The 14799-nt window shown below is 42.9% G+C and overlaps 1 protein-coding gene across 8 annotated transcripts in view; it reads right to left on the bottom strand.

Moving 5' to 3' along the window:
- The window catches only part of HGSNAT (heparan-alpha-glucosaminide N-acetyltransferase), a 66919-nt gene extending 54758 nt beyond the window's left edge, over window positions 1-12161 (bottom strand). For 6 of the 8 annotated variants that reach the window (XR_009006508.1, XR_009006509.1, XR_009006511.1 and 3 more), the window contains exons 1-4: window positions 11961-12161; window positions 4682-4797; window positions 1134-1270; window positions 795-916 (exon numbers count right to left, since the gene is read on the bottom strand). Coding sequence is in view for 3 of the 8 variants with exons in the window: in XM_057537284.1 (XP_057393267.1) it covers window positions 795-916; window positions 1134-1270; window positions 4682-4797; window positions 11961-12147 (562 nt within the window). In the remaining 5 variants the exon portion in view is untranslated. The other 2 variants (XM_057537285.1, XM_057537286.1) reach the window with 2 other exon arrangements.
- Between the last annotated feature and the right edge of the window lie 2638 nt (window positions 12162-14799).

Here is a 14799-nt window from a genome sequence, read left to right as displayed (position 1 = left end):
CACGTTGGCTCTTTCACATTGGCTTTTACCAGTGTTCTTCTGACAGTCTTCAACAGCGTCACTGTGAACAGTACTTACTGTTGGAACAGCCCCAGGGATTCCTGATACTATCTACTGGGGGCTTGGAGGGACAGATTTTCTCCAGTGGAGTTATTAGAGAACGAACAATCCCTCCTGAACCCAAGGGGACCTCTGGACAGTCAGAGACACATACAGGAAACACTGTACCCTAAATCCTAAAACAAAGAAAGACACCTGACAGTCAACTGTCTTATTTCTAGTTTCTTTCCACTGCATTAATTTTTTTGGCTTATTTATACTTCATAATACAGTAAATAACAACTATGAGAATATGTTGATACAACAAATAATTTTTTGTATGTCACATAATTTTCTTAGTCTACACCAATGACACAACAAATACATTACAAATATGCCACAACTAAGTGAGATAGACAACCTATGATCTAGGATTTAAATTACCCAAAATGTCACAAACAGTACTCAAAAACTAAAACCGTTGAAAATGCAAATTTACCAAGAGGGACTTCCCTGGTGGTCCAGTGGCTGAGACTCTGCGTTCCCAGTGCAGGGGGCCCAGGTTCGATCCCTGGTCAGGCAACTAGATCCCACATGCTACAACTAAGACCTGGTCAGGCAACTAGATCCCACATGCTACAACTAAGACCTGGTCAGGCAACTAGATCCCACATGCTACAACTAAGACCTGGAGCAGCCAAATAAATAAATAAATATTTTTAAAACATAAAAATCAACCAAGACCATGTACGTACGAAGGTTACTGTCAACTGGCTTCTCATTAACGACCAGGTCACACGCAATTTCATTGACTCCATCATGGGTGTGCTTTACCAGGAGAGAATAGTTTCCAAATTCTCCAAATTTGTATTCCAGCCTACAAAGATTAGGTAAAATGAAGAAACATCATTAGTTTAGGAAATAAGCAGTTGGATGTTGGTAATGTCACCCAGGCAGAGTGACAGGCATTCCTGGGTGCAGACCAGGGAAGACACAGAAAGATATTTTGAAAGAAGAAGCTAAAACCCAAACAGGAAAAAAATAGTAGAGAGAAAGTGCAGGTGTCAGTAGGTCACATCATAGCAGCTACGAACCTACAGACTTGCTTCTCCTCCGCGGTGTCATTAAGCTGCAGGATGGATCCGTGCTGGGTGCTCACAGCCACGGCCTCAATGCTGGGCTCCCCGGGTTTCCTGCTCTGGGAGACGTCGACCAGGACCTGGAGCAGGCACTACACGATCCAAGCACAGGCCAGGTGTTAGGGGTTTGACACTCTGTGGTTGTTGGGTATCCAACTGAAGACCTGAGATAACTTTTCCTTCCTACTTATAGAAAACTTTTACACTTCAGTGATTTAGGTAAAATTTGCCTACATAACTAGGTGTTGCTATGGAACTACATAATCTTTATTCATAGGTAAATTCTTCACATAATTAACAAATACAGCATCCCTTTAATCTTGCATTTTACGGTTTTACTTAATATTATTTAACAAATAAACTTCCATGATTCTACCCAATTTGCATATTTATAATTTTTAATGGTTGCATTATATTCCATCAAATACTATCGCTATGAATACTTAGGCTTTCAAAGCTCGTTTTATCTTTTTGTATATAACTTATATAAATTATATTGTTTTGGAAGATATATAATTTAATTATGTGATATATAATAATATAAATCTACTTATATTTATAATTTATATAACTTATATTGTTTTAAAAGATCTACACATGATGTTCTTATTCCTTTAAATTCTTTCCCTAAGACAAATTTCCAAAAATGAGATTACTGGATTAAAAAAAATCATTTTAATGGTTCTTGTTACACGTGGCCAAATAGCACTCACAGAAGAAAAATTACAATAGATTTATTTCTCATCAGCCTTACCAGGACTTCATATCATTCTTCCTTTTGTTCAGGTACTAGGTGTTTATGATACCACAGCATTAAGATTACATTTTAAATTGTAAGTAGATTAAATAATTCAATTTTCTTTTGCTCTTTTATGTTCCTTATGGTGTGAACCACCTGGTAGACACTCAATTCCCTCAAACAGAATCTTAGAAATCTGTCCTCGTACACTGTAACATTAAACTTCTAACTCTCTCAAACACTTCCCCACTCTAGTGCTTTCATCTTATTATGTTCTGTTGTTTTTAAAGTTTTACAGAGTCATACTACTCTGGTTTGTTATTTCTTCTATTGCTTCATGAGTTTAAAAATGTATTCTGCATTTTTTAGTATTTTTTAAATTTGTGGGTTTTTTTTTTTTTTTTTTACTTGAATCCACTTGGGGTATTTGATAGATGGTATCCCGTAATTCTAAATACCTTTCCCATGGTTTTTAGCTGTTAAATTCTTACGTAAATTAGATTCTACTTCTTATACTTCGTTTGGCCTGTTGGTCTTCATTTCTCTTTTTTGGCTACGTTCACGACCGTGCTCTGTGATACTTCTTATCTGGCACAGCAAGTCTCCGTACTGTCCGTTCTCCTTTTGGGCCATCCTCTGATTCTCTTGCACACTTATTTTTTCATAGACATTTTGGAATTATTTTTATGCAGCTTCTATAAGGTATCCACAAGCAACTGTGTTGAATGTATAAACTAATTTGGGAAGTATTGCCATTTTTCCTACGTTTAGGTGTCACATCAGCATGCATTGGCTATTTCTCCATTTAGCCTATAATTTTCCCATTAAAATTTTATCATTGTCCATATATACGACCTCTTACAGATTCTTCAAGATGAAAATATAAGTCATCATAAATCTCTCAATATGCCAACTTATTCTACCTGATAGTTTATTTAAGATTTTTACACCCACATTAATTAGAAAGATTGACCTGCATTTTCTATCATGTCTTGGCTAGATTTTAAGATCAACACCCTGCAGAACGAATCAGATACCAAGCCATCATTTTTTTTATTGTTGTTATATTTAGGGTCAGTTAATATAGATTAAGAATTATTTATTATTTGAAAATGCAGGAAAAAATGACCTATTTTTAGGTAGAGAAATTCATTACAACTTTCCAGATTTCTTAAACATTTGCTGATCTATTTATGTCCTCAATTTCTTGAATCAATCTTCATATTATACTTTTTGAAGGAAATCAATCAATTTTTGTACTTTAAATTGATCAGTCTTAACTGTTCATTGGACCATAATTATTTTAATTTCTGTTGCATATAATTTCTAATTTTATTAATTTCCATTGTTCCCTTAAATGTATCAATAATTTATCAATTGTGACTTTTATTTATTTTTTAATTTTTTAAATTTTTATTGGAGTATTGTTGATTTACAATGTTATGTTAGTTTCAGGTGTACAGCAAAGTCAATCAGCTATATGTATACATATATCCACTCTTTTTCTTTTTTTTGGATTCTTTTCCCATACAGGCCATTATTGAGTATGTGTGACTTTTATTTTAGAAAACCATCTCTTGGTTTTTCTATGACATTTATGTCTGTATTCTCTCTCCTATTAGTTTGTTTTTGTTATGCAGAGATATGAAATTGCAGAAAGTATAATCTCTGCCGTTTGTGTTTAGTCTCGTTTGACAACACATGATTGATGTTTTGTTAAATACATTACAGGTATTTTTGAAGTTATCCATTTTTTCTACTTAATTTAAGGTCCTTTTAGGTCCCTCTTGTGATAAACCTTTTCTTGGTCTTGACCTACCTTTTTAATATTACCGATGTTGTGTTTCACTTAACTTTAAAGGAGGTGTCATGTACTGCTCCATCATCTTCTAGCTGATACCCACACTGGGGACTTTTTAAATTTGTTTTCTTTTTTAAAAAGCTATTTACACTAAACAGGTCACTATCCATTAAAATTCCTCCTCTGAAGGTGGTACATAGAAGCTCTTAATTTGGAAGTAAAGAGTATTTCATTTTACATGGAAGAATAGCCCTGTCCTGAAAAAGCAACAAGGTCTAGCATAGGAGCAACACCTTCAGATAAAATCCTTTATCGTCAGTAGGGCCTCCCGTGGCCCTCACCGCCCCGCCCTGCCCCCCGGTGTCTCACTCCTTCCTTCTCTGGTCCAGCAGGAGGGTTATGCAGTGGGCAGAGGAGTCACATAAAACACGTCTATCACTTCAGGCTTCATAAGGGATCAAACTGAATGGACTCCAAAAGGGACTGTGAATATCCTGCAGAGACCCCATCCTAGGGCATCAGCCCTCTGCAGCTAGAACACCAGCGGTGTGGCTGCCCTGTCACGCTCCAGGCCCCTGATTAGCGGCTCTGAGGGCACAGGCTGTAAGAGGTGGCAGAAGTGAGCAAGAGGCCCGGATCTGGCTTATGCTCTTATTGTGGGATGAAAGAATGCTTGTCGCATTAAAAAAAAAAACGAAAAACAAAAAAAACCATGTCTCTCAATTTTGCTCATCACAGAAACTGGTCTGAAAAAGACGGGCAGGGAAAAGATAAAGAAAGGATGCTGCCCATTGCTAGGCACCCTCCGTGACGGAATTTCTTCTGAGTCTTTGTCCAGCCTGTTTGTTTCCTCACCCATAAAGCTGAAGCTAACATGTGAAGGGCTTCAGGTCTGACAGCACTGGGGCCATATCAAACTAGCCCCAGCGCAAACACAACTGTGAGCAAGCACGCGGCACCTACATGATAACAGCGATCGAAATTCCAGTAGACGGTCAAGTTTGTCCCAGGCAGTTCATTATGGATGAGCAGCAAAGCCTGGTCCATCTTCAGCTCTAAGCGCCTTTTTTTCCCTAAGTCTGGTAAGAATTAGAAAAAGAAAAAGAAGGCACCTGAAAGATGTGTCAGAGACAAAGTGCATCAGAGTGGAAAGTGGCTTCCCAGAAGAGCTTCTCAAATGCCTGGGGTCTCTCGTCCCTTATGCCGTGTCCACACGGATGTGCACATGCACACACACACCCAGTTCCCTTCCACACACATGCCTCTACTACACATGAGGATTCAATCAATACCATTCACATCTTACAGTCACCAAGTACTAAGGTATGAGGGGCACCGAGTTTGTCTCTACGCAACTTCTATTTGATAATGATGACAACCTCATGAGCTAGGTATTTTCTCCATCCTACGGATGAAGAAATTAAGGCTCACAAAAATTACATAACTGCCCATGGCCACAGAGTTTTTCAGTGAAATCACTGACGTGAACCCAATCTGCGTGATTCCGAAGCTCCAAGTTTCCTGGCCCACATCACTCAGCTCTGAGCTGGGATGGGCAGCTCTTAAAACCTGCAGGACCCCAGACTAGGGAGTCAGGACGCGCAGAACAGCAGTGTTCCTGGGGGATCTGCACGCCCTTTACAGTCAGAGAAGCTCTGCCTGATATCACTTTTGTTTGGAGTTCTGCACCTCCTGGTTTCCATGGCAGACGTGAGGCGGGGAAGGAGAGAGGGTAAGTCTGAAGGGCAGAAAGAGCCACTGCTCCATATTCCCTGGGCTTAGAGCTCATCACTTTACCAGATGTTCTTAGGGTCCCATAAGGATGATGCATCTTCTACCTTTCAGTCTGCCAATTTGGTAGGAAAACAGTGAACTATTATTGGCTAAAGTTAAAGCAAAGTGTTTCATCCAGATCAACTGGGCCATTTATATCTGTTATATTATATGAAAGAGAAATTACCATCTAGCTTCTAGACAAAAGAAAAACAGGGAAACTTTCTTTAATTTTTTATTTTATATTGGAGTATAGTTGATTTACAATGTTGTGTTAGTTTCAGGTGTAGAGCAAAGTGATTCCATTATACATATACATATATCCATTCTTTTTTTAAATTAATTAATTAATGAATTTGGTTGCACCAGGTCTTAGTTGCGGCAGGTGGCCTACTTAGTTGCAGCTCGCCAGCTCCGTAGTTGCAGCACGTGGGCTCCTTAGCTGCGGCAGGCGGGCTCCTTAGTTGTGGCATGCGAACTCTTAGTTGCAGCATGCATGTGGGATCTAGCTCCCTGACCAGGGATCAAACCCAGGCCCCTGCATTGGGAGCACAGAGTCTTATCCACTGCGCTTCCAGGGAAGTCCCCATATATCCATTCTTTTTCAGATTCTTTTCCCATATAGGTTATTACAGAATACTGAGTAGAGTCCCCTGTGCTATACAGTAGGGCCTTGTTAATTACCTATTATATATACATATATATAGTAGTGTGTATATGTTAATCCCAAACTCCTAATTTATTCCTCCCCCTCCCACATTTCCCCTTTGGTAACCATAAGTTTGTTTTCAAAGTTTGTGAGTTTATTTGTTTTGTAAAAAAGTTCATTTGTATCATTTATTTTTAGATTCCACATATAAGTGATATCATATGATATGTGTCTTTGACTTAATTCACTTAGTATGATAATCTCTAGCTGCATCCATGTTGATGCAAATGGCATTATTTCATTCTTTTTTATGGCTAAGTAATATTCCATTGCATATATGTACCACATCTTCTTTATCCATTCCTCTGTTGATGGACATTTAGGTTGCTTCCATGTCCTGGCTATTGTTAATAGTGCTGCAATGAACACTGGGGTGCATGTGTCTTTTCAAATTATGGTTTTTTCCAGATATATGCCCAGTAGTGGGATTGCTGGGTCATATGGTAATTCTATTCTTCGTTTTTTAAGGAACCTCCATACTGTTCTCCACAGTGGTTGTACCAATTTACATTCCCACCAACAGTGTAAGGGTTAAGGGAAACTATGTAATAACACAACCAGAAAGGTAATAATCTAGCCTCTTATATTTTGTAATGTGAAAGCTTAATTCAGGGCTCCCCAGTACCTCATCTGGTTAATTCAGAAAATTCTTCACTGCAGCCAGCCTAAATCCCTCATTTTTAGCGTTTATCCTAATTTACCCTTATTTAGCTCTCAGTGAAGACAAAACACAGAGTATATAACTTTTAATAATCTACTGAAGCTTTCTTTCCCCTCCAGGCTAAACAAAGCTTTATCAGTCACTTTTTCTGTTCTTTCGTCGCCCTATGGCGAGGGGCCAGTGGAAGCAGCGTTCGAGACCGGGAGTATAACATGGTGGGTTAAGTGTGTGGACTCCACGTTGGGCCAACTTGAATCTGGACCCCACCCTGCCTCAGCGTCCTCATCAATAAATTAGGGATCATAACAGTGTGTGCTTCGGAGGATTGCTGGGGAGGCTAAAATTGATAACACAAGCAAAGTGCTTGACACAGAACCTCAAACAAAGTAAGTGTTCGACAAATGATGATTATAATGATCTGGGCCACATCCAACCAATGCAGGGGACAACACGGGCTTCGTCAGAATCAGGAACATGTGGTTAACTATTTTGAAAAGTTGTTTCTTCTCTTTTCATTTAACCTTATTTCCAGTTTTCCCCCATTCCCCTTTCTTCCAATTATAAGAAATGATGCTATATCCTATATAAAAATGGCGCTATAGACATCTGAAAATCAACATGCTCTCTTTTCAACATAGTTCCTTAAGAATGAACTTCCAGGAGTGAAATTTTCAACCAAAAATAGTTTTTTAAATAGTTTTTGATATGTTTAGCCAAATTCCTCTCCCAATTTAGCTGTGCCGGTTTATAAAGACGACTGTGGTGTTCATTGGCTCCCAGGTGACACAGAAAACGACACACTTACTGTGCTCCAGGTCCCAACAGCCTCGTGAAACAGCTGCTGGTGTCTCCAGCCTCCGGATGAGGTATGGGAGGCCTGGAGAGGTCACCCACCAGACTGACCCACCACTCTGGCCAGCACCTAACCTCTATGCTCCCAGTCTCCTGAGACTAAGCAGATCTGTTCCCTAGCAGCTGGGCCAGTTTAATTTTTTCCCCTTGCTTTTTGGCCTGATGTATAGAAAATATAAACTCCTGATTATTTTAGTTCTGAACTAACAATGATCAAGTTTGAACATGTTTTCCAAATGTTGACTATCAGTACTTTCCTTTCCTGTGAAATGTTGGAATGTTTATTTAACCACTTAGCCCCTGTGATATTAAATCCTTTGTCATACTTGTCATAATGTTTTCAAGTATTTCTCTTTTTCATTTCCCTTGTTCAGGTTTGAGAGCTTCCATTTGCAAATTTATAGTCACTAGCTGTTGACCTTTTCCTCCGTAATTGTTCTATAAGCATCATCCCTTCGGAGCTGTAGTAACTACTGTTTTTATTCATACTTCTATGAGTCTTCAGTGGTGAGGGGAATATGGTTCTTGTTTCATGCTTAATTTTTCCATGTGAATTTCAGACTTTGAAAGCTCTTGTCATCAATATTATTTTATATAAGGTTGTATGAAGGGTTAATGCTAGCTGAACATCAGAATTACCTGGCAAGGTAAAAAAAAAACACAAAACCAGACTTCCCTGGTGGTGCAGTGGTTAAGAATCTGCCTGCCAATGCAGGGGACATAGGTTCAAGCCCTGGTCCAGGAAGATCCCACATGCCGTGAAGCAACTAAGCCCAGGCACCACAACTGCTGAGTCTGCGCTCTAGAGCCCGGGAGCCACAACTACTGAGCCCACATGCCACAACTACTGAAGCCCCTGTGCCTAGAGTCCGTGCTCCACAACAAGAGAAACCACCGCAATGAGAAGCCCACACATTGCAATGAAGAGTAGCCCCCGCTCGCTGCAACTAGACAAAGCCCGCATGCAGCAACAAAGACCCAACATGGCCAAAAATAAAATATAAATAAATAAATAAAATAATAATATAAACAAATAAATAATAATTTAAAAATAAAAACAAAAAAATACCAATGCCCTGGCTCCACCCCAGACCTATTAAATCAGAATCTCTGCCCAACCAGTATGATTTATTTTTTGTATTTTTTAAATTGAGGTATAGCTGATTTATTAGCTATATTATATTAGTTTAATATATTAAACTGATAATATATTAGTTTCAGGTGTACTACATAGTGATTCAAAATCTTTATAGATTATACTCCATTTAAAGTTACTATAAAATATTGGCCATATTCCTCATGCTATACAATATATCCTTGTAGTTTATTTATTCTATACATAGTAGTTTGTATCTCTTAATCCTCTACCCTTGTTCTTGCCCCTCCCCCTTTCCTTTCCCCACTGGTAACCACTAGTTTGTTCTCTATATCTGTGAGACTATTTCTGTTTTGTTATATTCATTCATTTTATTTTTAGATTCCACATATAAATTACAACATACAGTATTTGCCTTTCTCTGACTTATTTCACTTAGCCTAATACCCTCTAGTTCCATCCATGTTGCTGCAAATGGCATTATTTCAGTCTTTTTTATGGCTGAGTAATATTCCGTTGTATATATGTACCACATCTTCTTTATCCATTCATCTGTTGATGGACACTTAGGTTGCTTGCATATCTTGGCTATTGTAAATAGTGCTGCTATGAACATTGGGTGCATGTATCTTTTTGAATTAATGTTTTCATTTTCTTCAGTTATATACCCAGGAGTGGAATTGGGGATCATATGGCAGTTCTATTTTTAGTTTTTTGAGGAACCTACACACTGTTCTCCATAGTGGCTGCACCAATTTACATTCCCACCAACAGTGTAGGAGGGTTCCCTTTTCTCCACACCCTCATCAACACTTATTATCCTCCCCAAAACAACAGCAACAGACACTGTGAGTGTAAGGCCAGGGGATTCTGACACCTTTGTGCCTTTTTGCATTATTTGAGCATTTTTTTAAAAAACCAGTGAGTCTGTGGGATTAGCATATGCAAACTATTATATATAGAACGGATAAGCAACAAGGTCCTACTATAGAGCACAGGGAACTATATTCAGTATCCTGTGATAAACCACAATGCAAAAGAATATGAAAAAGAACGTATATATACGTATAACTGAATCATTTTGCCATACAGCAGAAATTAACACATTATAAATCAGCTATAGTTCAATACAATAAATTTTTTAAAAACCCAATGAGTCTGTAGTCTGTATCACTCACACACACAAACACACAAACACAAAGGACGAAATTCCTAAGCCATCCAATGTGACGCCGAAATTGAAACTGATGCTCAGTTTCTAGAAAAAGCTGCCAACAGCTGAACTTACAAATACCAGGGCAGGGACTTCCCTCGTGGCGCAGTGGTTAAGACTCTGTGCTCCCAATGCAGGGGGCCCGGGGTTCGATCCCTGGTCAGATCCCACATGCATGCTGCAACTAAGAGTTTGCATGCCACAACTAAGGAGCTCGCCTGCTGCAACTCGCCCAGTGCAACCAAATAAACAAATAAATTTTTTTTTAAAAAAAAAGAAATACCAGGGCAGCCTCAAGGAGCATTACATACAACAGACAATTCCCTCTTCCTGTCTACAATGTCTTGGTGAGGAAATAAACCAACCAAAGTCACGTTTCAATAGTGCCCAAGTAACTGTACTGCTCGCATATTAGGCTTTTACTTCATTTCCAAATATTTAATTTCTGGTTCTAGCTCCCTGATCGTGTCTTTGCTGAGCATATTTTCAAAGACATAGTCTACTTAACTTTTTTTTTTTTCTTTTCAAGTAAACTTGAGTCCATAAATCATATAAAGGTGGAGTTCTTAGTAGGAATCTGTCCCGCCCAAAGTTGGCCTCCAGGTGGCACTAAAAGCCTGGCTGACCTGGCAACACTGCTCTGTGAAGGTTCTGGAGTGGATGGCTTCAGAACGCTACTAGTACGTTCTCCCTCACTACACAGAATCACTGCTTAGAAACTTACCTTTTTCCTACAATAATTATCATTATTAACGGATGCTAAAGCACAAAAACAGAGCGTTGTACGGGATCTGTCCCTGACAAGTCGTGACAGGGCAGATTATGTAACCCCTTGAGGTCTGTTCCTCGATTATAAAAGGGAGGGAGTGACGAGACTGAGCTCGGGGGCGGGGGAGACACTGTATTAAACGTAATCAGCTAAGATGCTTTTTCAAAATTGATTTTGTCTTCTCCCTACAACATTTTGATTGAGGAGGAGGGGCAGTTTGAACCACATACGCTGACACCAAAACCCCCGCCTTCTGATACAAAGGTGACGGGATGAAGGGAGCAGAGGCAAGTGGCCCCAGCTACCCAGGTGATAAGGAGACCTTCCCCAACACTGACCGAACCGGGTTTGCTGCCCTTCGCTGATCCCACCACCTCCGACCACAGCATCCCCTCGGGAGGGGCTTGGGACTGAGATCTTCTAGGGCCCTGGGTCCTCGTCCAAAGGGTCTAGCGGGAGGCCCTGGAATTTGCCTTTTTTTTTTCACTTCCCTGGCGAGCTCGGAGACCAGGCAAGCTGGGGAAACGCTCGCTGAGCCGAGGTTCAGCTCTCCTCTCCTCCCTGCCGGACATGCGCACCGCCCCCGCCGAGCCCTCCCGGGCCGCCGACCTCGTCCGGGGTCCCCCTGCAGACCGCGGCCGCGGCGCTCCGCCCGTCATCATGGAAGCGGAAGCACCCAGCGGGCCGGGGAGGCTCGCTCGAGATCGGACCCCGCGCCTCGGCCGCCGGCTCCCGCGCCCGCCGCCTCCCGCGCGCTCCCGCTGCGCCCCTGGCCCGGGCCGCGGTGACCCCGGAGCCCAGCGCAGCCAACCAGGCCTCTCCGTCCCGCCGCGCACGGGGCTGCGCGCTCGGGCCGCGGCTCCGGCGGGTCCCCCGCAACCCCTCCGTGCGGTGGACGGAGGGGGGCGCCTGCCCGGCTACGATCAGCTTTGCATTCGGGGGCGACAGGTCTCCGGGTCAAAGGCACTCCTTGAAGCCCGAGGAGCGCCGCTCCCGCCTTCCTGCGTCCTCCCGCGGGTCGGCCTTCTGCACGAGACCCGGCCCCGCCACGACAGCGCGGCGGAAACGACACGCGAGTTCCGGGCGTTGCTCCTCCCGAGCTGTCCCGCGCGCCGCCCCGGGGAGGGGACAGTCGCCGCCCCGCGGGCCCGGCCGGAGGGCGCACTCACCTGGCGTCGGGGAGCCGCCGGGGGCCAGCAGTGCGGCGCTCAACACGGACGCGGCCAGCAGCAGCGCGGCCAGCGCCCGGCCCGCGCCCCCCGCCCTGCTCATGCCGCCCGCTGGCCTCGCGCCGCCTCCGCCGCCACGCTCCTGGGACCCGCGTTGCTCGGCCGCAAACGGCCGCTCTCCCATCATCCCCCGGCGCTCGGTCCCGGGGGCGGCGCGCGAGCCACCGCGGGGGCGGAGCGGGGGCGGGTCTTCCGGTGGAGGGGGAGGTCACCGCGCCCGGAGCAGCTGCGCAGGGTTTTGGTTTTTTTTTTTGTCCTGGGAGAGACACATCGCGTCGGGGAGAGAGGGCCCCGCAGGCCCCTAGCCGCCGCTCCGCGGTCCCTCACCACCCGCTGAGCGACATTCCGCTGAATCCCTGCGTCCAGCCATTCGCCATACAAACGGGTGTTAGTGTCCTCTGTCCACTGCTCTGAGTCCCAGCCCCCAAGGCGTTTGCTATCCAGAGGGAGAGTTGCGACATAAAAGCCATAAAAGCCACCGTGTGTTACCACCACTTGGAAGAGCTGGTTGCCAGTCCCGGATGAAGTTAAAGGCGCGCAGGCACGATGACCCCGCGGTTACACTCCTAGCTTTGCGCCCGGGGAAACTATCATACGTATGAAGGGCAGATCCAGTCATGCTTGAGGCAGAGTGGTCTGAAACTGCAAAAACCTGTAAATGATCTCAATGTCCATCAGTGGAGAAAATGGATGAATTGTGGTGTAATGCATACAGCAGTAGAAATGATCTAGACTTACCTGTGTCCACACGGATGAATCTCAAAAATAAGGCTATGGGGGAAATGCAAGTTGCAGAAATATCTTTGTAATATCATACATAAAGGGTAAAGCCAAGCAAAATAGATCTGTTGTTTAGGCTTATATGCATGTGTAACAAAAGTATAAAGATACATATGGAAAGTTAAACACTGAATTTAAGCCGTGGTTGGGAATAGGGAGGAGGCACAATGTTGAGGGCCAGCTTCACCGTGGGCTTCAGCCAGCGAAGTTATTGCTTAGGTAGAGTGATAGATTTATGGGTGCTCTCTATGTTATTTTTTATACTTCTCTATATTGAATGACTTGATAACTTTGTAAAGCTACAATACCGTGTGGTGAGTGCTATGTTCATAGAAGGACAAGATGCTAAGATAGCATTTGATGGAAGCACCTAAGCTAGTCTGGGAAGCCTCCCAGGAGGACTGACATTTAAACTGAGTCCTGAGGGATGTGAGCCAGGAGAAGGGAGGAAGAGCGTTCCTAACAGAAGGAACAGCCTTTGCAAAGGCTCAGAGAAAGCACGTCTCAGTGCAGGAACTGAAAGAGACCCAGTGTGACTGAAGCAGAATTCTGTGAGGGGAAGGAGGAGCCAGGAGGTGAGCCTGCCAATAGGGCTGAGTTTAGGCTTCTTCTTAAGAACAGTAGCAAGCTGTTGAAGAGTTTTAGGGTGGAGATAATGTTCAGGAAAGTCATGGTCATGAACTATCTAATAAAGGTCAGTCACATGGGTTTTCTCAGAGAAAACAAACCTCTGTGCCTGAAGGTCAGGAAGAAGTTCAGTGACTCCTTTTTTCCTCCTTGCCCGGCCCCACTGTTCAAAATCCCAGGAGTTGAGGGACACTGGTGTATAAGTAGTATGACAGGACCATCGCCAACTAGACATCTGCTGTCCAACAGCTTCTCTGGTCCCCACAAACCCAGAATGGGCCACAGGGCCCCTTGGGTAGGTGTGCCCTTCTCTGCTTCCTTTTCGAGGATGGCTCTTCCAGCTCTGTCACAATCCTCCGTGCCCAGAAGAATCTGGAATTCCTGTCTTAGGGCTGAGCATGGCTGGTCCCTCTACCTAGAACACCCTTCCCCTGACACCTCACAGACCCCCCCTCACTTCAGGTCTCAGCTCACCTGTTACCTTCTTCCCCAATACCCCTATTTCAAACATTCTCTATCCCTGTGTCCTGCTATATCTGCTTTGTTTTCTTCATTCTACTCATCTCTACCTGACATTATAACGTGTATTTGTTTTTCTGCTTCCCTTGCACTAGAATGTAAGATCCATGAAGGCAAAGAGTTTGTCCTGAGGGCAAGAACCTTCTCTCTTAAGCTATAATGCACAATAAACAGACACCCAGTCTCGTGGCTTATTTCAGCAAAAGTTCATGTCTTGCTCACATTCATGTCCAGTGCTTCGTCTCAGCAGGAGCTTCTACCATGACTGCAGCCGTGGAGAAATGATGTAGCAAATCCTACACTGGCTCCTGCCCAGCAGAGATGCCTGTGACTGGCATCCACTGGCCAAAGCAGGTCATATGATTCCAATGTGACAAACACATGCAGAAATAAAATTGGACAAAATTCAACATCTATTCAACTCTCAACAAAATAGGAATAGAAGGCAACTTCCTCAATCTGATAAACGGCATCTATGAAAAACTTACAGCTAATATGACACTTGAAAGACATATTTTTTGCCTAGAATCAAGAACAAGGCAAGGATATCTGCCCTTACCACTTCTACTCAACACTGTCCTGGAGGTCCCAGTCAGTGCAATAAGGCAAGAAAAAGAAATTAAAAGCACATAAATTGGCTTTGTTCAAACATGACATGATTATATATGTGTAAAATCTTAAGGAATCTACAAAATAAAAGCTGCTAGAACTTAAAAGTGAATTTAGCAAGGTCACGAAGTTCAAAGTCAATATACAAAAATAGATTGTATTTTTATAACCTAGACATAAACAAAATTGAACTTTGAAATTTTTAAAATAGCATTTACAGTAAGTTTTTTAAATGAATACGTAA

The sequence above is a fragment of the Balaenoptera acutorostrata genome, chromosome 21, assembly GCF_949987535.1.
Source record: "Balaenoptera acutorostrata chromosome 21, mBalAcu1.1, whole genome shotgun sequence".
NCBI lineage: Eukaryota > Metazoa > Chordata > Mammalia > Artiodactyla > Balaenopteridae > Balaenoptera > Balaenoptera acutorostrata.
Note: the sequence above shows the minus strand (reverse complement) of the source record. Positions and strands in the feature narration are given on the sequence as shown.